A 27,459-nucleotide genomic window follows, 5' to 3' on the forward strand; every position below is an offset into this window, starting at 1 on the left:
GCAGGGAGCACATCAGTGTCATCTGCCCGACTCCTGCTCGGCTCCTCTGTGCATGGTGCTGCCTATGCCACGGGTGCCGGGAGGTCAAGGCCACCCAGGCCTATGTCCACTGGCTCCTGTGCAAGGGCAGTCCCGGGTGCCCCCTGGACCTCGGTCCGCCTTGGCAGGCCCCGCTGCACCATCGCAGCAGCTGGAGGGCATGTGAGCACCCAGGGACCCCAGCTTTACACGCCCACCACCGTCCCATCCTGCCTGGATGCCATGTGGCAGGATGCCCTCAGCAAGGACAAGGGGCCATGGTGACCCCACCCTGATGCCATGAGCCCCTGGGGGCTCATCTGTGGAGCCTTGGCTGTGGCACGTATGACAGGGCCGCTCTCCAGGCCCTCGCCCACCCACCCCTCGGGGCAGGTGGTGTCCCTGGCTCCTTGGACCCGTTGGAGGGCCGGTGGGCGCTGCCCAGCGTGCTCTGCTCAGGTTTCCCTCGCCAAGACCCTCGGTCCTGGTCCCGCGTTGTGCTTTTGTTGCCCCAGGGCAGCAAGTGACCCGTAGCCTCTGTTAGCGAGGGGACCTGGTGCTCCGGGGGCCCGGGATCTGGGACATCTAGGCTGACAAGTGAGATCTAGTTTGTGTGGCTGGATGTGGTCTGCTCCAGGAGACCCAGCTCCTGCCAGGCATCCCCCCATGCAGCCCCCTGGCTGGACAGAGCCCCCTGCTGGGCAAGGCCTCACCTGGGCCCTGGAGCTCCAGTCTGCAAAGGCTTAAATGGCCCTGGAAAAAGTGGGGGGGCAGGGTCCTGATTGCCCCTCTTCATGGGTCGCAATGGGTGGGCCCATTGCAAAGCCCCCCGGTCTCTCCCCGCCACATTTGTGTTGGTTGAGACAAGCCTCCAGGAGTGGCTCCCATTGGCTGAGACGTCCTATGACGAGTCTAGCCCCCTGGGGAGCGCCGGGCTGTGCTACAGCGCTCCCTGCCGGCAGTGCAGGCCCCGCCCCTTCCAGGCCGGCCCCGCGAGGGGGCGGCCCTTGCAGCCCGGTCTCCCTTGAGGGGAGGGGGCAATTACTACACTTCCCAGCATGCACCGGAGCCCACACTGCAGCCCCCCCCCGCGCGCAGCAGCGAACTACAGCTCCCGCCGTGCACCGCGGCGCCGCGCCTTTCTTCCCCCAATGGCTAAGCTCCCGGCACGCCCCGCGCAGGGACGGCGGTCCCGCTGCCGCTTTCCGTGGTGCTTTGCGGCGCGGGAAGCGGCACCGGTGAGAGGCAGAGGGCAGACCCGAGCATGGGGGGAGGGGTTGATCCTGGCATGTCCCCCCCGGGCTCGGGCTCGGGCTCGGGCTCGGGCACCCGCGCTCCCGCTCCCCGCGGGCATGAGCGGGGGAAGCCTGAGCGGAGCCCCCGGGAGGGGGCGGGGTTACGGTGCCGGCCCCCTCCCCCCTCCAAGCCAGGCTCGCCCCCAGCACTGTCTCTCCCCGCAGGCTTTGCCCCCCGTGCCCCGCCATGGCGGCGGCCCCGATCCGGCTGGAGCTGCGGGCCCTGCAGGGGGCGCCCCGGGACGCGCTGCACCTGCTGCCCTGCGCCCTGCGCCACGACGGGCCCGCGCCCGTGGGCAGCTACTTCAGCCCCGCCATCCGGCAGGGCGCCCGGCGTGCGTGCCCAGCTAAGCAGGGGCGGGCGGGGCGGGGGGCGGATGGGAGACCGCGGGGGCAGCCAGCAGCAGGCTCCCCTGGGGCGGCCTGATGCACTGGAAGCTGAGCGGGGTCTGGGAGGTGAGCACGACGGGAGGCCTGTGGGTACTAACCGATCCTGTTGCAAGGCCCCCCCTCCAGACTGTCTTCTTCCCCCACCCCCCAGTGAAGTCAGTGTCCTTCCGGGGCCGGAGCCTGCTCGGGGAGGACCTGCCGGTGCCCCCCGGCTACGTGGGGCTGGTGCTGAAGGAGGATGAGAAGCCCTGCTCCGAGGACGAGGTGAGGATCCCCCGCAGCAGAGACCACCCCCCTGCCCAGTCTGCCGGGTGCAGGGCTTGAACCCGGACTCTGCCAGGCAAACGGGTGCTCTGTTGCCGTAGAAGCTGAGCAGGGCTCGGGAGGGTCAAGGGGCAGATGGGGGACCCCACATGACACCCCCTGCCCCCAGGAGCGACGGGTGCGCGTCAAGTCGACCTTCACGGCCCTGACGGCCTGGACCCGGGAGCAGGCGCCCAGCGCCGATGACGCCCTGCAGGGGGCACTGGGCTGGCCCCGCATCGCCCAGGCCGTGAGTATGGGGGGGCCATAATACCCCCCAGGCTGCCAAGCCCTGCCTCCCACCTACACCCCCAGCCCAGCCCTCACTGGGGTCCTCCCAGCACTGGGAAAGAACCAGGCCTCCAGGCTCCCAGCCCCATAGTACACAGGGCAGGGATGGACCCCGCCCCCAGGCAGATAGGCTCCGCCTACGGTTACTAGTATAGGCTCTTATCACAGTACACCTAAGAGCAGCCTTCCTTTCCTCACCCCATTGCCCTGGCCTTACCCTACTGCGCTGAATAGCAGCACCATTAATAGTACACCCCACTGGGACTACCGTAATACACCAAACAGCAGCACGTTGTAGCTCCCCTGTTACTATAATAGACTTAACAACACCCAGCCACATTACCATAATGTACCTAATGGCTGTGTCTTATTTTACCCATCCCCGACATCACAATACACTTCACTGCTATTTCCACCCCTCTGCCCAATCTTTCCTGATATTATTGTAATATAACTAATATCAGCACTTTTCTTTCCATAATATACCTAATAGCAGCACCTCTGCCAGCTCGGGGGTGGACGATTGTTGACTACTGTGCTTTTTTGCTGCAGATCCATGCACCGGTAGCAGAGGAGGAGGGGCCCTGAGAGGCCCCAGAGAAGAGGCACCATTTAGGGCTGGGTTGTTTTCTTGGGGGGGGGTCCTTGCTGGTAATACACAGAGCTCTGAGGCACCAGTGTGGTCTGTGTGGTGATTGCTGGAGCAAGGGAAAGGGGACTGGGGGGTGGGAGGGTTTTTTGGCAGTGTCATGTGTGGGAGTGAGCACTGGGGCAGTGGGCTTTGTTTTTTCTCATGCACGGCAGCACCCCCCCGGGTGATGCAGTCTCTACCCAGTAGCAAGGGAAACTGGGGCAGGGAGGCTACAGCCGGGCCTGGGAAGGGGCCCAAGTGTCCTGGCTGGGGAGTCCTGCCTCCTTCCCGCTGCTGGGCTAAGAACCTCCCCACTCTGACCCACCGCTGGGAAAGCCCAGGTGTCCCGCTCCCAGCACCCCCACCCCCTGCTCCAGCCCCACTGGCCCACACCGAGCTGGAGAGAACTCAGGCATCCGGGCTCCACGGCCCTCCCTGCTCTTAGTCTCCCCAGTCACTCCCCTCCCAGAGCTGGAGGGAACCCAGGCGTCAGGGCTCCTAAACCTCCTACTCAGCTGAGTCCTAAATGGAGAGATCGCTCCAATCAAGATGGACTTGACTGGCAGGGGCTGGGATGCCTGTGTCCTCCACCTTCCCATGACTCTACCCCCATCCTCACCCCTTCTGTGCCTCAGTTCCCCCACATATCTCCCATTCCCCTAGCACCCCTGCAGCTCCCAGCACAGGGGCCAGGGCCCTTCTCCCAACAGGGCAGCACCGTGCTGGTTCCCTTCCCACAATCCTGCACTTCTGTGGGGGGAGGGACTCAGACTGCTGCAGGGGCTTGCTGTTACATGCCCCCCCTCCTTGTACACAGCTTCCGGTTCTGTCCGACTTTAATCCAGGATCTTTATCAAAACATTTAAAGGGGTGGGGGGAACATCACAGGGCGCCACCTGGACACTGGGGTCCCCATGTCAGGGGGCTTGTGCGTTGGCAGGCCTGCTGGAGGGCCAGGCCAGAGTCCTATATACAACGGGTGATGGGGGGAGCTGTGCCCCTGGTGGAGGTGGGGGGGTCTCCTAGCCCCTCCCCCTGCCAGGGGGCGGGGCCTTACCACTTGCCCCGCTTGCTCCAGTCCTTGGGAGTGAAGTGCAAGCACTTGGAGTCGATGCGCAGGATGCGCTTGAGCATGGCGCGCTCGTGCCCGTCCACGATGTCCTCCGAAAGCGTCAGGATGTACTGGCCCTTTAAGGCAGAAGGTAAGGCTGAAACCCAGGCATCCGGCTCCCAAACTGCACCCCCCCACCCCGTACACCTGCTCTGATGCACCAGCCCCTGGGCAGGACCCAGGCGTCCAGCCTCCCACCCGGCCCCACTCCCTGCCCAGGCGTCCCAGCGCCTTACCCAGCAGTGGCAGAAGACACCAGTATGGCGCCTAGTATCAAATCCCCTGTTGCCCTCCCTGCTCTCCACAACCCCGGGCAGGCCCCACCCCTGGTAAGCCCCACCCCTTGGGGACCTTGTAGTAGTTGATGAGGTTCAGGTACTGCAGGGTGGAGATGACGTCCTCCTTCTTGATGCTGGTGATCTCGCTGATCTCACTGCAGAGGGGGAAGGGAGGCGTGAGGGGGGTACTCCCTGAGGGTGCTAGCAGGCTACAGGCATCTTCCCAGCCTGCCCTGAGGCCAGAAACCCATTTCAGGTCACAGGTGCAATGTGGGCTGGTCCCCAGGTAGCGTTAACTCCAGCCCCTAGTGCTGGCTAGGGTGGAGTAGCAGCTCTGACTCCTACCAATAAACTGACACAGTGGGTGTTAACTCTGACCCCTGATGAGCTGATGCGATGGGCCATTAACTCTGACTCCTACCACTGAGCTGAGGGTGCTGGGCCTTTAACACTGACCCCTAGTGACAAGCTGATGCAATGGGCCGTGAACTCCAACCCCTACAGAGAAGCTGAAGGTGCTGTGCTGCTGACTCTGACCCCTCCTAATGACCCAGTGTGGACGGTGGTAACCAGATGAAACATGACAATCTCTGATCCCTACTGAGGGCACAATGTGGCAGGTGTTAACAGTGGTGCCTACTGCTGATGGAGTGCATCATACACGTTAACTTGCCCCTACTGATAAAAAGCCCTGTCATGCCCTGCTTGTGGGTGGGGGCATGGCCTGAGTCCACCAGTCAGGGAAGGAGCACTCACTTGATGGTGATCTGGGGCCTCTCCCCGTTTTCGGACTTCAGGTTCATGAGGATCTCCAGGATGGTCTGGGACCAGTAGCTGCGGTAGGAGAGAAGCCCCAAGTCTGACAGTGGCTTTTCAGGGGTGCCCGTTTTCCCTTCCACCTTGGACAGCTCATAACCTGTTGGAAGAGAAGGAGGGTGGAAATGGGGTGAGAGGGGGATGGGCAGAGTGGGAGGGGCGGGGGTGGGGCAGGGCGACTTACTGAACTCGATGAGAAGCTTTCCATAGCCACGGCGCTGGTAGGGGGGCAGCGTGAGGATGCAGGCCACGTTGTAGTCCTCTGTAGACTCCTTTTCCTGTGGGGTGGGGCAGTGCTGTCAGAGGGGGTTGGGGGATGCATGGCCTCCTAGGAGGCACCTGGCTCTGGGGGGTGTCAGGGTTGGGGATACGAGGATATATGAGGCGGCTGGCTCTGGAGTGGGGCAGGTGAGCAGCTGAGTATAACAGGTGAGGCTGTCTCTGGGGTGGGGCATTAGGGAAACTGGGGATACAAGGCTACTATGCAGCTGCCTCTGGGGGGATGTGTCAGCAGCTGAGTAGAACAGATGCAGCCAGCTCTGAGGGGGGTGTCGGGGCTGGAAACACGAGGCCCCTCGCTGGGATACGGCCAGCTCTGGGGTGGGATGCCACGTAGGGCTGACCTTGGAGAAGTAGCCGACAATGTGGAAGCCCTTGCAGTCGTACTCGGTCATGACGTAGAAGAGGAAGGGGTCGGTGTCGTAGTAGAGGGTCTTGTGGTCCAGGAAGCACTTTGCCAGCAGGCACAGGTTCTGGGAGTAGCTCTGGGAAAGGGGCACACAGGGAGTTGGGGGGCAAGACCTGGGCTCCCAACACTCCCACTCCCCTCCCAGAGCTGGAAAGAACCCATGCATCCAGGCTGCCAGCCCCGATTTGCCCCTTACCTTGTTCTTCCGCCCATCTATCTCAAAGAAGGAGATGGTTCCCTTGCGGTAGATCTCGTTGCCAGGTGGGTGCCGCAGGTCACACTTGGTCTGTGAAGGGGGAAGAAATGAGATGCGGCTGGTTCTGGGGTGGGATGCCCTTGGCCAGTGCTAAGATGCAGCTGGCTCTGGGGCGCAGTATTGGGGGCTAAGTATGACACAGCTGCAGCTAGCTCTGGGGAGGGGCATGTTAGCTATGTATAACATGCGGCTGGCTCTGGGGCTGGGTCATGGCTGAGTAGGACAAAGATGAGGCTGGCTCTGGGGCTGGGTATCAGGCTAAGCTGGGGCTGGCTCTGGGGCAGGATGTTGAGGATGTGTATAATAGATGCAGCTGGTTCTTGGGGCTCAGCATTGGGGGCTGTGTGTAACAGGCTGTGGCTGGCGCTGTGGAGTGTCTGTGCCCAGTATAACAGGCTTCAGCCAGCTCTGGGGGTGCTGGGTGAAACAAATGGAGCTGGCTCTGGGTGCAATGTGACTGAGTATAACAGATGCAGCTGGCTCTAGCGGGTGCTGGGGCCTGAGTATAACAGGCTGTGACTGGTTCTGGAGGCTGAGTATAAGACCTGCTTTGAGGGGGTCTGGGGCTGGGTGTAACAGACTGCGGCTGGCTCTGGGGGGTGGAACTGGGCTAGGTATAATGGATGCAGCTTGCTCTGAGGAGAACATTGGGCTGGGTATAACAGATGCATTTGGCTCCAGGGGACGCCAAGGGCTGAGTATAACAGACTGCAGCCAGCTCTGGAGGACACTGGACTGGGTATAACAGATGCAGCTAGCTCTGGGGGGTGCTGGGCTGGGTATAGCAGGCTGCAGTTGGCTCTGGAGTGGGCACAGTTTGGGTATAACGGCTGCGGTTGGCTCCGGGCTAGGGCACATACGTACCAGGTGCCTCTGAAGGCACTTGAGGCTCTTGCCGTACTTGAGGCAGAACTCGCAGAGGTAGAGCACAGGCAGAGCTGTCAGCTCCTGGGGGTAGGGCGAGAAGTACCAGGGCTTGAGGCGGTGCCGGCCCAGCTCGATGCACTCAATGTTCTTCATGCGGGTGATGATGTCGTCGTGGCTCCGGTCCGACACCAGGCTGCCCGTCATGCGTGGGGCTGAGGGGATCCCATCCGAGCTGTCCTGGGAGTCCTGGAGTTGTGGAGGGGAGAGCGGGGAGTCAGGGCAGACCCCAAACTCCCACTGACATGGGGTAGGGAGGGCACGATGCTGCTTTTTTGAATGGGGAAGCTGAGGCATAGAAGGGAAAGGAACTTCCCCTGCAGTGAGGCGGAGTGGGGGGCTGGGACAGCGGGTGAACCCAGGCACCTGGGCTCCCTGCTGCAACCCTGCTCTACCCTTCCACCCCCTGCTCCCCTCCCCCAGCTGGAGAGAACCAGGCATCCAGGCTCCCAGCCCCCCCTGCTCTAACCCTCCAGACCCAAGTCCTCTCCCACAGGTAGAGGGAACCCAGGCATCCGGGCTTCCAGCCCTCCCTGCTCTAGCCCCTGGCCCACACTTCTCACCTAGAACAGGGAGAGAACCCAGGTGTCTGGGGCACCTACCTCGTCCGTGCCTAGGCAGTTGGACTTCCGCTTCCGGCCGGGCTGGGCAGCCACAGCTCTCCTGGCTGAGCCATTCTGGAAGAGATTGGGGGGGGGCATGCTGCTGCTGCATCCATTACACAGCTCTGATCAGGCTCCTGTCCGAGTCGGGCAGGGCTCCACACTTGAGGCCATGGCCTCCCTTCAGCAGCACACCAAGATCATCTAGTCCCCTCCCCGCTCCCCTTCATGGACCAATCCCAGCTGTTCTTACTTGGGGGAACACGGAGGCTTGTGTGGTCTCTGTGGTCACAGGGACAGGGGTCGCTGGGGAGACCACCTCCACCTTCCGCTTCTGAAAGAGAGCCAAGGGGATTGGTCAGTGGGGGGCTGAAAGGTCACTGTGCCCCCTGCCACTCCCCCAACTCCCATGTCAGACACCCTCAGAGTGCAGTGATCCCTTGGTTTCTTGCAGCTGATTTCGGGGTAGGGGGGCACGTGTACTGGGGCTGGAAATACAGGGCCCCTTCCTGGGATGTGGCTGGCTCTGGGGTGGGATGAGTCAGCCAGCTCTGGGGGGCGTTGGGGATGGGGATATAGGGCTGCAGTGCAACTGGCCCTGGGACGGGATGTATCGATAGCTGAGTAGAACAGAGCAGCCAGCCCTCTGGGGGGCATCAGGGCTCAGGATACAGGGCCCCTCACTGGGATGCAGCTGGATTTGAGGTGGGGCATGGGAGACTGGGGATATGGGGCTGAATGAGGCTGGCTCTGGGGTGGGCTCTGTCACCAGATGAGTAGAACAGAGGCAGCCTGGCTCTACTGGGGGAGTCAGGCTGGGGATACAGGGCCTCTTGCTACGATGCGGCCAACTCTGGGGAGGAGCAGGGTAACTGCTCAGAACAAGGAGAAAAACGCTTAAAGCTGCAGGAGGTGGCTGGGATGCCTGGGTTCACTCAGAGCCCCTGCGGGGAGATACCAGGGATCCTTCCAGGCACCTCCAGTGTTTCATGAACCCCATAGTGCAGGGAGAGTCCACCCCCAGCAGCACACCGCCTTGGCAACCCCTTCTAATCCAGCTACCCCAGCATGGTGCCCCCTGGTGCCACTGCAGGACAGCCCTGAACTGGGAAGGGGTGGAGAGGGGGCAGGGGGATGTGCCCGCACCCAGGGAACTCCCTGGCTTTCTCTACAGCCTGGTGGCCGTGGGCCCCAGCCCAGCCGTGCAGGGGGGTGCCCGGATCATGCCGCGGGGGCGGGGAGAGGTTACCGTGTTGCGGTGGGCCGGCTGGCCGCAGGAGCTGGATGCGAGCGGCTGGCTGGCCTCCTCTGGGACGGCCTCCCGCTCCCGGGGCACGTTAAAGCGGAGGGTTATCTGCACCGGGATGGGCAGCGATTTGCCGCTGGCCGGGGCCGAGGCCGGCTGTAGAGACAGATCCAGGCTCTTCCTCTGGGTGGGGAGGAAGATGGTGGGGGGCGGTTACCAACACTCGGGGGGGGGGAGGTGACATAGGGGACTCTTATCCCAGCTAAGGCTTGTGGGGTGGGGCTGGTCCTATGACAACGGCGGCTCTAAATGCTGACACCCTGCAGACAGCAGCGGAGGCGTGGAGGAGACACCTCCCGCAGTGGATCTGTCCCCTCCCACACCGCTGGCCAGGTCCCGTGGGGTGCTCTTACCACATCACGCTCTGGGGAGCTGGGCCGGGAGCCAGGGAGCCCATTCTTGGTAGGAGTCTTGGCCTCCTTCTTGGGGAACTGGATCTTCTTGAGGTCCAGGCGGTCGTGGGTCACCCATTCGTCCAGACGCTTGTTGACTGGGGGGAGTTGGGGGGGGGAAGGAGCTGGGGTTAGGAGCTGCCTGTGATGGGAAGGGGGTAGCTCCGGTGGCAGCCAACATCCCCAGGATCACCCCCAGGGACCCCCCACCACCTCATCTCCACCCCTGCCCATCAGTGCTCCCAGATTGGGGCCCCTGCCCTTCCCCAGCTGGTGCCAGTGCCGCCGACGGACAAGCCCTGCCCCAGCCCCTCACGCCGTCCCCAGCCTTGGCTGCTCTTGCCCCAGTCTCCGTCCCCTGCCCCCACACCCCCACCCCTGGACTCACAGTCGATGTAGTGCACGTAGAAAAGTTTCCGCCCACTGATGTCCTTCACGCTGAGGATCTCAGCCAGGGCTGTGGGAGGAAGGGAAGAATCCTTCAGGAGGGGTAGAGACACGCCACTGCCCTTCATCCCACAGGTCCACAGTGGGGAGCAAACCCAGGTGTCTGGGCTCCCCACACCCTCCTGCTCTAACCCCCCAGCTCACACTCCCCTCCCAGAGTGGAGGCACCCACCCTGTTCCCCTAATCTCTGTGAGTCACTGTCACGTGGGATCACTACTCGGCTGGATCCAGCGATGCTCCAGTTACTGGCTGTGACTGGGGTCAGTTTGGGAGCTGGAGAACCCCCAACTGCCCTTCCAGGGAGCTGAGAGGCAGCTGGGGAGGCCTGGTTGACACCTCAGCAGCACTGGGTAAGTCGCCCCAGTCTGAGGCATAGCCAGCGTGACTTCGTCTGGGCCATACACCTTTACGACGGCCCTGGCCTGGGTCAGGAGAGCTGCCATGGACTGGGCCAGGCCCTATGTCTTGCCCAGTCTCCTGCATCCTCTGGCAGCATAGACTGGACGGTTTTCAGGGTGTTTCACTGCTACTATGGTCCCAGGTCACTGCCCTGAGGAAGGGACTCGGCGTGGATGGGATCAACTTGATCAAAAGGGATTGTAGCAAGCAACAAACGAAGCCAGGGGATCCTGGAGGAGATGGAGGCCCCTTCTCCTAGCACAGCTTCCTCCAGCTGGCGCTGGACCCCCCAGAGCTCCCCCCATCTTCGGCTGGGGTGCTCAGAGCTTTTCAGTGTCTCCAGTGCATCCTTCTTGCTGCTCAGGCCCAAAAGCCATGAGCGTCTCCCTGGCAGGGGGAAGCTGGAAGCTGCTCCATGGAGGCTCCATCAACATGCTTGGAACAGTTGTTCCAAACTTCCTGGCTTTGTCTTGGGGGAAGGCTGTGAGGAATGTGAGCCAGCGGCTGCTCCGTGGCCAGCAGGGACCCTGCACTGAGGGACCCAACTGTGTCCGCTCTGGATGGATCCAAGCAGTAATTCAACCCGTGCCTTCCTGGTTCTCTAGAGGCAGGACCATTGGCAAAGCTCTTGGGGGGCGGCCCTGCTTTGAGCAGAGGTTGGACTAGATGTGACCTCCTGAGCTCCCTTCCAGCCCTTGTTTTTTAGGATTCTAAGGCTTTGCCTGGGGCAAATTCAAGCCTTCATTGGTGGCCATCCCTCGATTCAAGGATTAGCTCTACCACGGTTCATGGATGGGTCTTGAGGTGACTTAAAGAGTCCAGTCCTTGAACCACAGATCTGTCCACAGAGGTTGCAGGGGAGAGCAGGCTGCAGGCTGGCATTCCCTGCCTTTTCCTTCCTCTATTCTCTCTCCTCTGCTTCGAAGGCAAGAAAACGTCCCTTGAAAGAGGCTGCTCCCCGGTGGAGGTTGTGATGCCACTGGAGACTGTCAGCAGCCAGCTCCTCCCAGCTCTTAGTGCTGGTGCCCACTGTCTGGAGGTTTGCCTTCAACATGTCCTCGTAGCGTTTCCTCTGGCCACTATGAGATCTCAAGCCGTTACTGTGCCAGGAGTAGAGCACTCATTCTGGCAGTCGAGCACCGGGTGTCTGCGCACAGCATCCGGCCCAGCAAAGCTGGTGCTTGAGGATCACTGGCTCCATGCTGGGAACGTCGTGTGAGGATCTGGTCTTGAACTTTTGAAGGGGTGGTTCAGACCCCTGGCTCCCTGCCACACCCTCCTCCTCAGGCAAGGCTGAGTCTTTGCTTTTGCTCATCTCTTATGGAAAAATATCAGTGCAAATGTTGTGCTGCAAAGAACTTGGCAGAGCAGGAGGGACTGGATGCTCTGGGCTCCTCTTAGAGATCTCTGTGTTTCTCTGGTGAATCGTGTCAGCTGTTGGGCACAGAGAAGTAACTAATGTTGTATATGAATCTTGTAGGGCTAAAAGCAAGGCTTTATAATTCTAAAAGTGAGGCCATTCTTTGTCCTTTCGCCTCCATTTCATAAAAGCGGACACAGCACTTACGAGACAGCTGGGAGGGAAAAGGGGTACTGATACTGTGTGACGGTTACTAATAAAATATGAAGCCAGCTAAAGCCAGTCAACCTGGGAGTCTCATCAACAGGGAAACCTTGAAAGTCGGGCATGGATTGTGTTTGTAAAATAAAGAAACATCTTGAGACAAAATATATGAGGCATATAATTCACGAGAGTTAAAGTTCGGTGTTCACGCTCACAGTGCCACTTAATTAGATAAAATAGTGATTTAGTTAATAGATGATTGAGTATTTTTACAAGCACAAGCTAATCACGAACTAACGCTATCGCCTTGCTAAGTATAAAAAAGTATGATAACTAGTAGGCGGGGTCCCTCTCTGTAGAGGCACCTCGCTCGAGCAAATAAAGATTCTGTATTTGACTTTGAATACTTGCTCTGCGTGATCATTACCCCAGCCTAGAGCGAACTGCACGTGACTTTAAGAGCGTAATTCGTAACACTAATACTGTGCAGCTTCCTCAAAAGGGTTTTGCAGCACCCTGCCACTGCTCGGGTGAGAATCATGGTGTTAGACAAACCAGGATGGTTCAGCCAGCGGTGGTGCTGCCTAGGGCAGGGGGCTGGGCTGGATGCAATCTTCTGGGCGTCTGGCCCAGCCGGATTTCTTCTCTGCTCTCCTAAGAGCTCAAGATGGGACCAGGGAGAAAGAGGTGCTTTCTCTCTTCTGGTGATTACGTTTTTTCCTGGACTGAATTGAGAGTCAGGAGATGGGTCAGAAACAGCTGTGGGGCACACAAATGGTCGGGTCAGAAGCATCCTCCAACCCCTCTTGCTTCTGTGCGTTCCCTGGACTATCATGGCAACAGGAAAAACGCTCCGTTTAGCTGTCACTGGGAAACAACCTTCCTCCCAGAGAAACTTGGGCTTATCCCAGTTCTGTAGGCCAAGTCAGCGATCCTCTGGAGCCATTGTTCTGTTCTTCCAACATATTGCACTGACTAAAGTTGGACAACAAAGCTGAATGCATCATAAGCTGTGCAGGAGTCAGCAGTGAGCTTTTGCTGCAGCCAAAGCCATTAGCCTCCTGGGTTGTATTAACAAGAGGGTCACTTGCACATCCAGTGATTCTTCCACTCTATTCAGTTCTGGGGTGGCATCACCTGAAGTCCTACATCCAGTTTTGGGCTCCGCACTTCAAGGAGGTAGACGGATTGAAAGGAGCCCAGCACAGAGCAACACAGATGAGGAGCAGCCTGGGAAGCAGGACTGATGAGGAAAGGCTGGAAATACTCAGGGGATCAAGGCTGCAGAAGAAAAGACTGAGGGAGGATCTGATCACATGCTTCAAATCACCAAAGGATGATGAGAAAGAGGATGAAGATGGCTCTTTCTCTGTGGTCACAAGGGAGGGGACTAACAGCAACTTCCTCAAGCTGCAGCGGTGGAAACTGAGGTAGGGGAGGAGGAAGAACCTTCTGATTCTAAGAGGAGTTGAGCATTGGACCAGGCTGCCCAGAGAGGTGGGGGAGTCTCCATCTCTGAAGATCTCCAAGAGAAAGTTGGATGCACTTGGCTGGAACATAATTGTTCCCGACTAAAGCAACCGGAGCCAGGGGCTGAACCAGATGACTGGTGAGGTCCCTTCCAGCCTGACTTCCCTACAATCATATACTAAGTAATGTGTGTGCAGTTGAGTTTATTATAAATGAAGGTACTTGGAGCCAGGACTCTGGGTTTCATCCCAGCTGAGAGTGGCGTGGCATTCAGTAGCCTAAAGCAGGGGGGCCTGGGAGCTAACACGCCAGGGTTCTAACCCAGCTCTGGAACAGAAGTAGAGGCTGGTGTGATGGAGCAGCTGGGAGCTTGGCAACCTGCATTCAACTCCAGTTCTAGACAAAGATGCAGGGTGAATGGGGGATTAGGGGGTAGGACACCTGGGAGTGGAGTGGGGGTTTTCAGCGGGTTAGAGCTGGGTAGATATATGCGCCTTTATGGATTAACTAAATACACACACACAATATATAGAATATATGTGCATATCTATATGATGGGTGTGGTTATATATGTATATAATATGAAATACATATGTAGATTATTTGTAACTCTACATATATTAAATCTGTGTGTGTGCGTGTGTATATATACCATATAAATATATACTTGCACATGCATAGTATATACAATATAGGTGTGTGTATATCTATTTATATATAATATAAATACATGCATACACGTGTACACATATACAAGACATATATGATACGTGTGTGTGTATACACACACACAACATATACATATATAATAAGGATGATGATGACGACAAAGATGGTGATAATGTGATGTGTGGGTGTATAATCACAATTTTTTTTTAATCCAAGTTCACTTCATCAGATGTTTAAGGGCTACTCAGCCCTGGACCTGATACGAGCGCTGAGGACTCCTGGGTTCTCATTCCAGCTCGGGGGGGGGACGAGCGGCCTGGAACCCAGTGCTGAGCCGTGCTCGGCAGGCCAGCGTTCCTCAACCCATGGGTCACAACACAAGAGTAGGTCACAACAATAGATGAAGGGTTGTTCGTGAACAAACTTTAAAAATGGAAAAACAGGGGAAACTGGGGCTTTTCCCTTGCAGGCTGGCAGATTTCCAGCCTGCCAGGGACTGCTTGGACCCCCCCTTACCCCACACTTCCCCCACCTCATACAAGGGGCGGGGGGGGGGGGGGGGGCTGGGGCCTGAGGGGCAGCACGTCGGGACTGGCCACTGATGATTCCAAATGGGTCCTGGTACAAAAAAGGTTGAGAACCACCAGTGGAGGAGTCAGAGCTCCGTGGCTCCATCCCCAGAGGGAAGATGCTCGGGTGTGGGATCTGCACTGCTATCTTGCTACCTCTCTGCTGCAGCTGGGCCCAGTATGAGGTGCTGGGGGATGAAACACAACCTCCAGTCCCCCCGCGCCCTGATGGGGTCTGCACAGGCCCTGCCAGCCCCCGGCCCCGCTCCCGGCTCCTGCACGCGGGTCAGGCCAGTGCCAAGTTCAGGACAGCAGGGGTGGGGATGAGGGACCCGGGTCCCTGCCAGCGCTGGGCCCCATGGCCCCCAGCCCCGCGGCAGTGTGGGGGTGGGGGGGACGCCGTGGGAGCCCCAGTTTGCATGGGAAGGTGCTGTTGCTATGGTCACTGCCCCAACAACCCCTGGGGCCCACCCATCCGTGTCCCTTGGCTCCGCCCCTCCTCTCTAGGCCCCGCCTCTCCTGGGACAGGTGCTCATAGCTCCGCCTCCTCCTCTCTAAGCCCCGCCCCTCCCCCGGGCCTTACACCGGGGTGCCCCTAGCCCCGCCCCGTCCCCCCAGGCCCCGCCCCGTCACTCACGCCACTCATCTTCGTTGTCCTGGTTGCGGCGCAACACTGGCAGGCGGCAGCCCTCGGACACCTCCCCCTGCAGGCGGGACGGGCCGTTAGCGAGGTCCTGCCCCACCCCCGGGATCCCGCCCTGCACCCCCGGCCCCCACTCACCACCTCCGCCATCTTGGGCCTCTCACTGTGGGGGAGGGGGAACGCGGCGGGAGCTGCCCGCCTCCACTTCCGGGAGCGGCCGGGCACCACTTCCGGGTTTCCCGCAGGCTACTTCCGGGACGGGGCAGGGTCACTTCCGGTCGCGCCGCGGAGGCTATATTTTGTCGGCTGGGGGGAACGGAGGGGGATGGAACGCGATGACGCAGAGATCATTTGCATAAAGGGGCGTCGAGGGAGGCACGATGGAATACTGCGACTCTGTGGTCATTTGCATAAAAGGGGGCGTGGAGGGAAGGGGATGGAACGCGCCAACACCGCCCTCGTCTGCATGGAAGGGGGCGTAGAAGGAAACGGGGGTTGGTCCCTGCGACGTCACTCAGTTAGATTTGCATGCCTGGGGGCGCGGCCTCGGAGGGGGCGGGGCTTTCCCAGCAGCGCCCGGTCACGTGGGGCGGGGCATTTCCGCGTGCGGCGTCGACGCAGCCGGACCCGGGCCCCGATCCCGCGGCGGGAGTAACCCCCTCCCCCACCCCTCCCGGCCCCGCCCCGCCCCCCGGGGGGCCAGGACCCACCTCTCCTTGAGCCCCGCCCCCACCGAAGCCCCGCCCCTTCCAACCCCCACTTGGGGTTCGGAACCCCCATATACTCCGGCCCGCCGCCTCGGCTTAGGCGCCGCCCCCAGCCTGGGGGCCCCCCTCCTTGGTCCCTGCCCCCCGTAGGGCGGCGGGGCCCCCGTGACACCCCGCCAGGACCCGCCCGCGGCCCCGATGGACGGTGAGTGCGCCCGGGGGCTCGGGATGGGGCGAGTCCGGGGCTGGGCGGCGACGGGTTCCCAGGAGCTCCCGGGGTGGCCCCCTGTACCAGCAGCCCCCGCCCTGGGGCCGGGCTTGCCGGTTGCGGCTGAGTCTGGGGTGATGCGGCTGCGGCCAGGACCCTTGGGAGCCCGGAGGGGGCTGGAGCTGGGGCCGGGGTGGGGGGGAGAGGAATTGTCTGCCAGGACGGCCCGAGCCGGCCTGGGCGCCCAGCAGCTCGGGGGGGCCGGGGCTGAGAGCGGCCCGTGCCTGGGCTCCCTCCGCGGCTGGGGCGGGGCGGGGCCGGGGGTGAGAGCAGGGGCTGGGAGCCTCGAGCTGGAGGCCGGGGAGCGGGCTTGGTTCTGCCCGGCCGTCTCTTCCGGTCTGGAGACGTGTTCTGTGCTGCCAGACGGTCGCGTGCTGGTGGCTGTAGAGGGGCTGCGTGCGTGTCACGGGGAGGGGATGTGCGCAGCCCAGGCGTCGGGGCACCCAAGCCCGCTCCCCACCCAGAGCTGGAGACAGCCCAGGCGTCCGGCTCCCAGTCCAGGGGAGACCCTGGGGTCGAGTTGGCCCGGGGCAGTCATAGCCTTGCTCCCAGGCTGAGGTCACGCGCTGCTTCCAGGCTTTGTGTGTGTTCAGAAGTGTGCATGCCTCTGACATAGTGTGTGTGCATTCAGTGCAGGTACACTCCTGTGTGTGCACGTTATAGGGACACACGTGTATGTGTCCACATGAGATATGGACATATGTATGCTATGGGGCAGGTGTACATATGATATAGGAACGTGTGTGCAGGTGCATATGTGTGCATGCAGGTATGTACAATATAAAGACACGTGTGCATACGATATAGGGACATGTATACATGTGTGTACGCATAGTATAGGATCCCGCGTGTGTATGGTTACATGTGATATAGGGACACACGTGGGCATGTACAATATAGTGATATGCGTGTATGCCTGTGATATAAGGACCAGTGTTCCTATATTGTGCACAAACACTCCCATATGGGTCCTTATATCATATGTACCCATACACGTTCCTATATCATGCGTACATACACACACACATTTGCACATGGGTAGATCTAATACAGGGACATGTGTGGGTATGTACAATGTAGGGGCACACGTGTGTACATATGATATAATAGATAATGTGCATAATGTTGCGTGTTAGCGTGTGCACACACATGTGATGCAATGAACCCAGAGTCCTAGGTCCAGTTTTGTGCCTCGCACTTCAAGAAGGAGGGGAGTAGCTTAGAGAGAGGCCAGCGCAGAGCAATGCAGGGCAGAGGGGGAGAGATCTGGGGGGACTGAGTCTGGGGAAGAGCAGACAAAGGAGGGGATTAGACCCCAGGCTTCAAACCCCCAAGAGAGCACGGGATGGGCTCTGGCAGCAGCTGCCTTAAGCTGCAGCAGGGGAAACAGAGGCAGAAGACAAGGAGGACCCTTCTGGCTATGAGGGGATCTGGCACTGGACCAGGCTGGCCGGGGGGGGGGGGAGGATGCACGCCTGTAGATCTCCAGGAGCTGGTTGCAGACCCAGGGCCCAGCTGGTTAGAGACATGGTTCGCCATGTGAGTCTGAAGTCAGATGGCAGGGAGTTGGCCCCTGACAGACCCACTGGGAGAGGGAGAAGTAGAGACCGAGACCTAGACCTAAATCTAGGTATTGGAGAGAGAAGCGGGTATAGACAGGTAGAAAGATAGATAAATAAAGGTGTAGCTAGAGAGATACAGGTATGGACCAATGTAAAGATACCTAAATATGGATGGATATAAAGAGAGAGAAATAAAAGTAGGTGTAGCTAGATAGCTGTCTTTATATTTGTTTATACCTACATCTAAGAAGAGATAAAAATAGATAGATACAGGTATAGATGGATATAAAGATAGATAAGTAGTGATAGGGATATATCGATCTATACATCTGTTGATCTAGATAAGTAGGAATGGGTATAGATACATAGATAGAGACATAGAAAGATAGCTATATAGAGATAGCTATTTAGAGAAAGATCCAGGTATAGACAGATACAAAGCTAGCTATATCAAGATAGCTACAGGTAGGCAGGTATAGGTATAGATGGATATACAGCTAGATAGATATTGGTATGGATATGAACAAAAATAGAGCTAGGTATAGGTAGATGTGGACAGATACAAGTATAGACATAAAAACAGGTCAGTATATTTAGATACAGGTATTGACATCTATAAAGGTAGCTATATAGAGGTAGGTATAGATACAGGTTTTGGCAGATGTAAGGATGGATGCGCACGTAGGTAGATGAAGGTGAGCACAGGTGTAAAGAGAAATAGAGATAGAAAACTGTGCAGGTGGACGTGAAGGTGGATAACGAGAGGCGCAGGTATATGGAGGTCCCGAAGGGGAGAAGAGTAAATAGAGAGAGATATAAACATAGATGTAGATGGCTCTAAAGATGGCGAAGTATCTCTTTGGGGTGGGGGGGTGTACACACCGTGGTGAGTCTCTAAATGTGCGCCTCTGCCGCAGCTTGGGGCTGAGTTGAGACTAACATGGCAGCTGTCTGTCTACTCACGTGTGTCAGCAGGGTGTGTGTGGGGTGCCTGGGTTCTGTGTGTCTGTGTAATACAGGGACACGGATTTCTGCACATGTACACACAATATGGGGATATGTGTCTGCCTATACACAGGGTGCAGGGCGTGTGTGGGTGTGTCCCAGACACCAGGTTTCTCAGAGAGTAGGAGGGTGACCCGGATACCTGGGTTCTGTGTGTGTGTGTGTGTGTACATGCAGTGTAGGGACCCATTAAAGACATGAAAGAATTGAATTAAGAGTACATGAAGTAGCCACTAATTAATTAGTGATGTGTTAGTAATTAGTGACATTGATCAGTGACTCCATTAAACAACTGAAGTAAAATAACAATCAAGGCATAGTTATAGTAAACCAATTAAATGCAGAGACGTGTGTGTGTGTGTGTAATACAGAGAAACACGTGCATGGGCAGCCATTGTGTGTGTACCTACATTATACAGGGACATGTGTGCAAGAGCACCCATTGTATGTACCGGCGTCCGTACTCCATATAGGGAGATGTGGCCCTGCATGAGATCCAGACACACGTGTGTGCTCAGGGACACCCCTAGTGTGCAGGCTGCATGCTATCCAGGGCTGTGTGTGTGTCCACGATGGGACACGCATCATGTGTGCGGGTGTGGATGCGTGTGTTTGCCACAGCAACCTGCATTTGCGGGGACACTCACCATGTGGGCATAGGGCCACAGACCTTGTGCAGGGACACGTGCGTGTGCAGGCGGGGCAGGGGGCACCTGCTGCATGTTGTGTGAGGCGGGGACACGTGTGTCTGCCTGTATGAGCCCCGGGGCTTGTCGAGCTCCTGGCTCAGTGTGGGCCCTCTGTGTCTGTCCGTCCCCACCCCCCCGGGCTGAGCTGCCCAATTCAAGCCGAAAACAATGACGTCAGGGGGAAAGAATCCCAGCCTCGGCCCCCCCATCCTGGCTGGATCCTGCGGGGGCGGGGGCTTAATGAGCTGTCCCTGCCCCCTCCAGCCCTGCCGGTGCCCCTCACTTCCGACCTGCAGCCCCCCGCCTGGTCAGTGCCCCTCACTCCCGACCCCGCAGCCCCCCGCGCCCCCCCGGTCCTGACCCCGCGGCCCCTGCCTCCCCCACAATCCTCGTGGTGCCCCACACTCCTGACCCGCAGCCCCCAGCCCTGCCGTGCGGGTGCTGTCCCATGTGAGTTACAGGAAGGAGCTGCAGGGAAGGGAGCGGGATTTTCCCTGCCTGGAAGGGGATTTTGGACTCCTTGGGGAGGCCCCAGCTCCACCACTCAGGCCCCGTCCCCCCCACCTCCTGGCAGAGGTGCCTACAGCCTGGCAAGGGAACCCAGGTGTCCGAGCCAGCTGCCCTCCCCTGCTACTCACTAAAGAGCCCAGTGGGCTGAGTGGCTCACCCCAGAGCCAGCCGCATCCAGCGCCAGGCAAGGGCACCAGGGGCTGGGGAGAGAGGGTCCCTGGCTGGGATGCAGCCGCCTCTGGGGTGGGGCATGTCAGTGGCTGAGTAGAACATAGATGCGGCTCCCCTGGGGGGCGACCTAGGAGATACGGGGTTGAAATGCGGCTGGTTCTGGGGTGGGGCGTGTCAGCAGCCGAGTGGCCCACATCTCACCCCCGTGGGGCTGCACACGGAGGGGAGTGGGTTCTCTACATGGACACAGATGGGGCAGGGACCACAACCAGGGCCAGGGGGGCTAGGACCCCCCCACAACCTCCAAGTCACTAACCTCCTCTTGCCTCTTGTCTCCTTCCAGATCTGCTGCCTCTTCTCCTCCAGCAGGACTGGCACATGGGTAAGTCCGCTGCCAGAGAGCAGTCCGAGGGCAAAGAGCAGGAGAGAACCCAGACGTCTGGGCTCCCAGCCACCCCCGCGCCCCCCCATGGCTGTGGAGCCACACGAGGGGAATGGACTTGGACGTCCCCCACCTGGAGCCATCTCCATCTGTTCTACTCGGCCACCAGTACCCTGCAACCCAGAGCCCTGTATCCCCACCCCAGAGCTGGCTGCATGTGTTCTACTCAGCAGGGGCCGGGGGATCCCCGAGAGCCAGCCACAGCAGAGACCTGGATCTCCAGCCCTGATGCCCCACAGACATGGCTGCCATGTCTCCAGGGCTGTGGCTCTCCCAGGGCTTCCCCAGGTGACTTGAAGCCCAGGGTCTGGCTTAGAGGCTGCTGGAATTATCCTGGTCCCGGGGCGCTTGAGCTGGGCAATCTCCTTCCTCTGGGTGCCCTAGGTCTCATGCTGGGGGTGCCAGGGGCTGCTCCTATCACCCCTGGGCCAGCCCCTGCAACCTGGAATTCCCAAGGCAGGAGCCATCATCCTGGTTAGTCTGTGCTGCAGCTGGCTCTGGGGTGGGCTGTGTTGGCAGCTGAGGAGAACAAATGCAGCCAGCTCTGGGGTGGGGCACAGGCTGGGGGTACGAAGCCCGGCACTGGGGTGCGGCCACCTCTGGGGCGGAGGGTGTTAGCGGCTGAGTAGAAAAGGACATGGCTGCTTCTGGGGTGGGCCCAGGAGGCATGAGGCTGCAATGCGGTCATCTCTGGGGTGGGACGTGCCAGTGGCCAAGTGGAACAGGCAGCAGTATTGGGGCTGGGGCCTGGCTGCGGGGGCTGGGGTCCCTGGACTGGGGGTGAGGCCAGGCCCCCCTTGACAGCCCGGGTGTGTCCCGCAGAGCCAGTGCCGAGCTCGACGCCCTTCGTAGAAATCATCGAGCAGCCCAAGCAGCGCGGGATGCGCTTCCGCTACAAGTGCGAGGGGCGTTCGGCCGGCAGCATCCCCGGGGAGCGCAGCACCGACGCCACCAAGACCCACCCCACCATCAAGGTAGGCCCTGCCCCCACCCCTGCACCGTAGGCCCGCCCCCAGGAATGTAGCCACAGCATTGAGGCCCGCCTCTATCGGGCAGGGCCTGGCTCCACCCCCAAACCTGAGCCCCACTCCCTGCAGCATCACCGAGGCCCACCCCCCATCGAGGTGGGCCCCGCCCCAGGCCTTAGCCGTGCCCCCACACCACAGACACTAGGGAGCCCTTCATCCGTGCCAGACAGGAGCTCGGCCCCCTTGGGCTGTTGACTCTGGAACCTGCTGATGGCCAGACCTGGGTGAAGCCCCCCCATCCACACCCCTTACCCCAACCTTAGCTGATGGGAGTGGGACTGAGTGCCCGGACCCCTGGGTTCTCTCCTGCTAATGGCTGCCCCTCCCCTGCAGATCAATAACTACACGGGCCCCGGGAAGATCCGCATCTCACTGGTGACCAAGGACCCCCCGTACCGGCCTCATCCCCACGAGCTGGTGGGCAAGGACTGCAAGGATGGCTACTATGAGGCTGAGCTGGCGCCTGAGCGCAACATCCACAGGTCTGCCTGGGCGCCCAGGTTCTCTGCCCAGCTCTGGGAGGGGAGTGGGGGCTGGGGGCTCAGACCAGGGGGCAAGTGGGAGCCCGGATGCCTGGTTCTCTGGGAAGGAAGTCCAGTAATGGTGCTAGAGCAAATGGGGGTTGCCAGCTCAGTCTCCCGGGTTCTTTTATGGCTGCTGATTTTTGGTGAGGCTTTGGGGAAACTGAGGCAGGTGGGGGTCTTGGGTCTGCTGGGAAAATGTGGAGGTGGAAACCCAGCATCTGGCTCTGCCCAAGGGCCCCCTGCGGGGGGGGGGGGGCGGTGATGGCCATACATTAACCCCCTCCCTGCCCTCCAGCTTCCAGAACCTGGGCATCCAGTGTGTGAAGAAACGGGAGCTGGAAGAGGCTGTGGCCCAGCGCATCCGCACCAACAACAACCCCTTCAATGGTGAGTGGGGGAGCACTGGGCGTGCATGGGGGTGCCTCAGAGCCTGTGTCCTGGCCTTTTAATCTGTGGGAGCCAAGATTTGAGCCTGGGCACTGCCCCTTTAATTTGTGGCGGGAAGGGTGAGAGCCTGGGCACTGCCGGGTTAGAACAGAGGTACTACCTATGCCTTTAACTGGAAGGAAGCTTTGAGCCTGGGCACTGCCCCTTTAATTGGGGAAGAGAGACAGCCCAGGCCCCGCTCCTTTTACTGCAGAGCTGGGGGGGGCTCCCCGGGGGTGGGATCTGTCCCTGGTGGCCTGTTGATGTGCCTGGGGGGCTGTCTCATCCGTGTGTCTGTGCCCCCACAATGTGGACGGGGCTTGTGTGGAGGGGGCGGGGCCTCATCCATGTGTCCTTGCCCCTCCGCCGCGCTGAGCAGGGATCCTGGTTTTTTCTATTTAAAAATGGCAAATTCTCTGATTAACACCCCACCAAAATCTGTGATTAAAATGAAAGTCCCCTGCACGTGCAGGTGTCAGTGGGACACAGGGTTTTATTGTGGGGGGTGGGGCCGGCCCCCACTGCCAGGGGGCATGGGGGCAGCTATGTGTTCAGGCACCCTGGCCTGCTGCCCTCCCCCGGGGCACGGCAGGGCAGAGCGGGGCGGGGAAGCTCAGTGCTGCTGGGTGCCCTCTGCGCCATCCCATTGCTGCCGGGGGGGCACGGGGGCACCTTGCCCTGGCAGTGCGGGGCTCCCTGCAGCAGTGGCACAGAGCTTGCCCAACCTGCCCTTTCTGCCGGGTCCTGGGAGCCCCCGCCCGCCCCCGCCCGTGCACACAAGTGGAAGAACCAGGATCCATGCTGAGGAGTCCGTCCATGCGGGGTGGGGCCTAAGTGTGGGAGGCGGGGCCTATCCACAGAGGGCAGGGCCTCACCCACGTGTCCTTTCCCCCACAGTGTCACTGGAGGAGAAGGGCGAGTACGACCTGAACGCCGTGCGACTCTGCTTCCAGGTGTGGGTGCAGGATCCGGCCGGCACCGGACACCTCATGCTTCTGCCCCTCATTGTCTCCCAGCCTATCTACGACAACCGTGAGCCTGGGGGGCGGGGCTAGGAGACCTGGGGGTGGGGCTTGAGCTGGTGGGGAGGAACTAGAGTTGGAAGGGGTAGTATGAGACCCAGGGGGTGGGGCAGGAGTGGGCGTGGCTAGGTTAGGGGTGGGGCTAAATAGGATAGGGGTTGGGGCAGGGGGGGAGGGTAGGCTTTCCTGGGCTGGGGCTATTGGGACAGAGGGCAGGGCTGCTGGACCGGGGGTGGGGCTAGAGCTGGGGGGTCCTGACCTGTGCCCCGCCCCCAGGGGCCCCCAACACGGCGGAGCTGAAGATCTGCCGGGTGAATCGTAACTCGGGGAGCTGCCGGGGGGGTGAGGAGATCTTCCTGCTCTGCGACAAGGTGCAGAAGGGTGAGTCGCCCCAGATGCCAGGACTCCCCCCGGCGCGGGGAGGGGAGTGGGGGCTGAGCAGGCACCTGGGTTCTCTGGAGGGGGGGAGAGGCCTGGGGCGGAGAGGGGAGTGGGGGTGAAGCAGGGGCTCTATGAGCCTGGGCGTTCCCCCTCCAGAGGACATCGAGGTGCGGTTCTTCCTGGACGCGTGGGAGGCGCGCGGCTCCTTCTCGCAGGCCGACGTCCACCGCCAGGTCGCCATAGTGTTCAAGACGCCGCCCTACGCCGACCAGGCGCTGCGCGAGCCCGTCACAGTGCTCATGCAGCTGCGGCGCCCGTCCGACCGCGAGGTCAGCGAGCCCATGGAGTTCCGCTACCTGCCCGAGGAAGGTACCGTGGGGCAAGGGGCATTACGGGGAGAGCCCAGAACTGGCTGCACCGGGGGGCCCCTAATCCGGGCCTGGTCCTGGCCTGGGGTGTCTGCTCTGGGGTGGCCCCCTAAATGCCCTCCCACCCCAGGCGACTTCCACTGCATCGAAGAGAAGCGGAAGCGAACTCGCGACACCTTCAAGAGTTTTGTGCAGAAGACACCCTTCGCAGGTGGGCAGGGCCTGGGGAAAGGGGAGGGGCTTCAGGAAGGAGGGTGGGAGCTTCTCCCTGGGGGTGGGACTGTGGGGGGGGGGAGCAGAGCAGCCCCTGATTGGGGGCAGGGCTTGGGGAAAGGGGAGGGACTCCTTGCCGGGGTGGGGCTTAGGAAAGTCCCAGAGTCCCTGGGGGCTGGGATTAGGAAAAGGGGAGGGACTCCTGGCTGAGGGGGCGGGGCTGAGGAAAGGGGTTTTGTCCCTGGGGGCAGGGCATGGCACTTGGCTGGGGTTGGGCTTAGGTGGGGGGGGTACCTAGCCGGGGGGTGGGGCTTAAGGAGGTTGAGTAGTTGAATGCTAGGGCTGGAGGTCTGAAGGGGAGGGGCTTAGGGAGAGGGGTCATTGGAGGAGTGGGCTGTGGGGCTAAGGGTGTCTGGACTGGCAAGGATCAGGGGGAGGGGCTGGGGGTAATTAGTGACCCCCCGCCCCCAGCTGCAGTGAGCCAGGAACCACGGCCTACCCGGCGCATAGCCATCCCCGCACGCCCGGCCATAGGGGCCCCCAAGCCCAGCTCTGCACAGTCTGGCCTGAGTGGTAAGGGGGGGGCACCTGGGGGCGCTTGATTCTGCCCAGTCCTTGGCAAAGTAGGGGGCAGGGGCAGGGGGGTCTTGATCTGGGGGCACTGGCTGAGGTGTGGAGTGGGGCAGGAGAGCCCAGTCCTCGGGAGGGTGTTCCCTGAAGCTCAGGGGCTGTGGTAGGGGGCCCTGATCCTGGCATGGCTGGTTCAGAGGTTGGCCCTGATCTGTGGAACTGGCTGGGGGGGTTGGGGGGACACAAGGGTGGGGGCCTGATCCTGGGCTGGGTGGGGGGGGCTGTGCCCCGGCTCTGACCCTCCCACTTTCCCCCTCCCTCCCTCCAGTTCTCCCAGGTATGGGCGGAGCCCCGGCCCCGCTGCCCCAGCCCCCACTGAAGCCCCCCAGTGCCTTCCCCTACGCTGCTGCAGTGCCCCGGGGCCCACTGCAGGCCCCGCCCGCCGCTGCCATGGCCCCGCCCCCTGTCAACACCTTCAGCACGGTGAACCTGGAGGAGTTCTCCAGCCTGGGGCTGTCGCCGCGGCCCCCCAGCGAGGCTGAGACCCACCTGGCCGACGCGCTGCTGCAGCTGCAGTTCGAGGGCAGCGCGGACGGGCCGGGGGGGCTGGACCTGGACGCGCTGGTGGACGACGTGACCTACACCAGCCTGGAGGCCATCAACACGGCTGAGTTTCGGCAGCTGCTGCATGGGCAGCCAGGGGGGGGCGCCACAGAGCCTGGGCCCCCCATGCTGCTCTCCTACCCCGAGTCCATCACGCGCCTGGTGAACAGCCAGCGGGGGGCACCGGACGGCGAGGACCCAGGCACCAGCGGCTTTGTCAACGGGGCGCTGGGCGATGAGATGCTGCCCTCCGTGGGCGACCTGGAGTTGTCAGCGCTGCTCAGCCAGCTGGGGTCGTCCTAGGCCCCGGGCCGGGACGGGGGGCAGAGGGACTCTGTAGCCCCCCACCCGCACATGGGGGCAACAGAGAGGGCTCAGGGGCTGAATTGCCTCTTCCCTGGACTCTGAAGTTGCTCCCACTCCCCACCACGTGCGGAGCTGGGGGCTGAATTGCCTGCCCCACCCCAGAGGGAGCTGAAGGATGGGGCTTAAGGCTTCCGTTGCCCCTGCTGGGGCCTGGACTCTGGAATTGCCCCCTCTACTGCAGAAGGGGGTAAGAATGGAGGGGTGAGAGTACAGTTCCTTTGGGTGGGGTGGCAGGACTCTGGAATTGCCCCCCACCCCAGATGGGGTAAGAAGAGGGGGATGAGAGCTCAGTTGCCCCTGCTGGGGGCTGGAACTTTGAAATTACCCCCCCTTGGACTCTCACACCCCCCACACTGGGGGTATGACCTACCCCGTGCACACACAATTCCAACATCTGGGTCATGAACTACCCCACCCTGCCAGTGTCTGGGGGGGGGCTGGAAAGGGGTAAGTGGACTGCACTATTGTTTGTAGGGGCAGGAGAACTGAAGTGGACTGGACTACTAGTTGCACGTGGGGGAGGGGGTCAGAGTGGACTGAAGTAGTTGCTGAGAGAGAGACCAAGACTGAACCATTGTTTTCTTGGTGGGAGAGTGGATTGGCCCATTGCTCTCCCTGGGGAGGAGAGTGGGCTGGCCTATTCTCTGGGGGGGGGGAAAGCAATTGTCAGCCCACTTGCTCCCTGCAGGGCAGGATGCTCTGCTAGCTTTGGAGCATGGACTGGCTCATTGGTGGGGGGAGGGAGCGGGCAGGCCCATTGGTCATTATCTTGCAAGAGGGGGTGAGTGGGTGGGCTCATTCTTGGGGGGGGGGAACCAGGTGGTCTCCACCCTTAATGAGGCAGTGGACTCTCCCACATGGGGGGAGCCCACATGGACCAGCCCATTGGAAGGTGGGGGGGAGCAGATTGTGCTGCAATTGGCTGCCCTTCCCTGGAAGGCAGGCCATAGAGCAGCCAATCGGAGGCCTGCTTTGGTTATGGGGGGGCACCTGCCTTAGGAGACAAGCATTAACCCCTTCCTGCCCATGTACCCCACACTCTACATGGCAGGGCAACTGGTCTCCCTTGTCTGGGGCGGGGGGTGCAGTTTCTGGGGCCATAATACTCCTCCTCCCCTTTGCATTTTAACCTGCTTTGTGCCTTGTTGGGGGGGTAGCTTTAGCTCCCCCCCATTTTGACTTCTATTACTTGTGTATGGCTGACTTGTAGGGGTGGGGGGGAGAGGGGGGAGTTAACCCCAAGGGTGCCAAGCTGCCTGGCCTGTATTCTAGCCTGACCCACTGTACCAGGGGTGGTGGGAGGCAGATTTAAAGCTTATTTTTATGCCGCTAATAAACCCAAGTCAAATACAGATCCTGGCCTGGTGTCTCCCTGCTGCATCCAGACCAGGCAGGATCCGGGGGGGGGGGGCGGGCCTCCACTTAGCGGGATCAGTCTGGGGCAGGGGGATTTCAAGGGCCTGTGGCTGAGCTGGGACAGGGGTGAGGGGGTAGAGGTAGGATGCCTGGGTTCTCTCCCAGGTCTGGGAGGGGAGTGGGTG

The 27,459-nt window shown here is 60.5% G+C and overlaps 3 protein-coding genes across 7 annotated transcripts; 2 read left to right on the forward strand and 1 right to left on the reverse strand.

The window, feature by feature from the left end:
- The first annotated feature begins 906 nt into the window (after window positions 1-906).
- Window positions 907-2,971, forward strand: RNASEH2C (ribonuclease H2 subunit C). The gene is made up of 5 exons (XM_090055127.1): window positions 907-1,256; window positions 1,479-1,648; window positions 1,855-1,967; window positions 2,137-2,256; window positions 2,850-2,971. Exons 1-5 carry the CDS (start codon window positions 922-924, stop codon window positions 2,883-2,885), a joined length of 774 nt encoding a protein of 257 aa, XP_089911253.1. The 5' UTR covers window positions 907-921; the 3' UTR covers window positions 2,886-2,971.
- A 775-nt stretch (window positions 2,972-3,746) lies between these two features.
- KAT5 (lysine acetyltransferase 5) lies at window positions 3,747-15,343 on the reverse strand. 3 transcript variants are annotated; one of them, XM_090055065.1, is made up of 14 exons: window positions 15,202-15,343; window positions 15,058-15,124; window positions 9,690-9,758; window positions 9,263-9,399; window positions 8,853-9,005; window positions 7,857-7,937; window positions 7,604-7,678; window positions 6,942-7,190; window positions 6,018-6,107; window positions 5,757-5,897; window positions 5,318-5,411; window positions 5,074-5,233; window positions 4,391-4,472; window positions 3,747-4,116 (listed from the first exon to the last, which is right to left on the reverse strand). In XM_090055065.1, exons 1-14 carry the CDS (start codon window positions 15,211-15,213, stop codon window positions 3,982-3,984), a joined length of 1,545 nt encoding a protein of 514 aa, XP_089911191.1. In that variant the 5' UTR covers window positions 15,214-15,343; the 3' UTR covers window positions 3,747-3,981. The 3 variants fall into 3 exon arrangements, with proteins under 3 accessions (XP_089911191.1, XP_089911190.1, XP_089911193.1); XM_090055064.1 differs by having other exon boundaries at window positions 8,853-9,032; XM_090055067.1 differs by lacking the exon at window positions 8,853-9,005.
- A 448-nt stretch (window positions 15,344-15,791) lies between these two features.
- Window positions 15,792-26,669, forward strand: RELA (RELA proto-oncogene, NF-kB subunit). Of its 3 annotated transcripts, none has more exons than XM_090055007.1 (11): window positions 15,792-15,975; window positions 20,319-20,357; window positions 21,240-21,391; window positions 21,779-21,927; window positions 22,265-22,356; window positions 23,293-23,427; window positions 23,694-23,798; window positions 23,955-24,167; window positions 24,297-24,377; window positions 24,851-24,952; window positions 25,278-26,667. In XM_090055007.1, the coding sequence occupies exons 1-11, from the start codon at window positions 15,969-15,971 to the stop codon at window positions 25,853-25,855; spliced, it is 1,653 nt and encodes a 550-aa protein (XP_089911133.1). In that variant the 5' UTR covers window positions 15,792-15,968; the 3' UTR covers window positions 25,856-26,667. The 3 variants fall into 3 exon arrangements, with proteins under 3 accessions (XP_089911133.1, XP_089911132.1, XP_089911131.1); XM_090055005.1 differs by lacking the exon at window positions 15,792-15,975 and adding an exon at window positions 18,510-19,601; XM_090055006.1 differs by lacking the exons at window positions 15,792-15,975; window positions 24,851-24,952 and adding an exon at window positions 17,571-19,601 and having other exon boundaries at window positions 25,278-26,669.
- Window positions 26,670-27,459: the final 790 nt, after the last annotated feature.

This window comes from Crocodylus siamensis, chromosome 6 (genome assembly GCF_052110815.1).
Source record: "Crocodylus siamensis isolate JL-2025a chromosome 6, ASM5211081v1, whole genome shotgun sequence".
Taxonomy (NCBI): Eukaryota; Metazoa; Chordata; order Crocodylia; family Crocodylidae; genus Crocodylus; species Crocodylus siamensis.

Coding starts and splice junctions, on each gene's coding strand:
- RNASEH2C (XM_090055127.1), top strand. CDS start 922: ATGACGAGTCTAGCCCCCTGGGGAGCGCCGGGCTGTGCTACAGCGCTC. Junction 1,257..1,478: donor CGGCGCGGGAAGCGGCACCG/GTGAGAGGCAGA, acceptor CTCTCCCCGCAG/GCTTTGCCCCCCGTGCCCCG. Junction 1,968..2,136: donor AGCCCTGCTCCGAGGACGAG/GTGAGGATCCCC, acceptor CCCTGCCCCCAG/GAGCGACGGGTGCGCGTCAA.
- KAT5 (XM_090055064.1), bottom strand. Junction 9,033..9,262: donor GCTCCCCAGAGCGTGATGTG/GTAAGAGCACCC, acceptor CTCCCCACCCAG/AGGAAGAGCCTGGATCTGTC. Junction 5,234..5,317: donor AAAGCTTCTCATCGAGTTCA/GTAAGTCGCCCT, acceptor CTCTTCCAACAG/GTTATGAGCTGTCCAAGGTG.
- RELA (XM_090055005.1), top strand. CDS start 19,463: ATGACGTCAGGGGGAAAGAATCCCAGCCTCGGCCCCCCCATCCTGGCT. Junction 19,602..20,318: donor GACCTGCAGCCCCCCGCCTG/GTCAGTGCCCCT, acceptor GTCTCCTTCCAG/ATCTGCTGCCTCTTCTCCTC. Junction 21,392..21,778: donor AGACCCACCCCACCATCAAG/GTAGGCCCTGCC, acceptor CCTCCCCTGCAG/ATCAATAACTACACGGGCCC.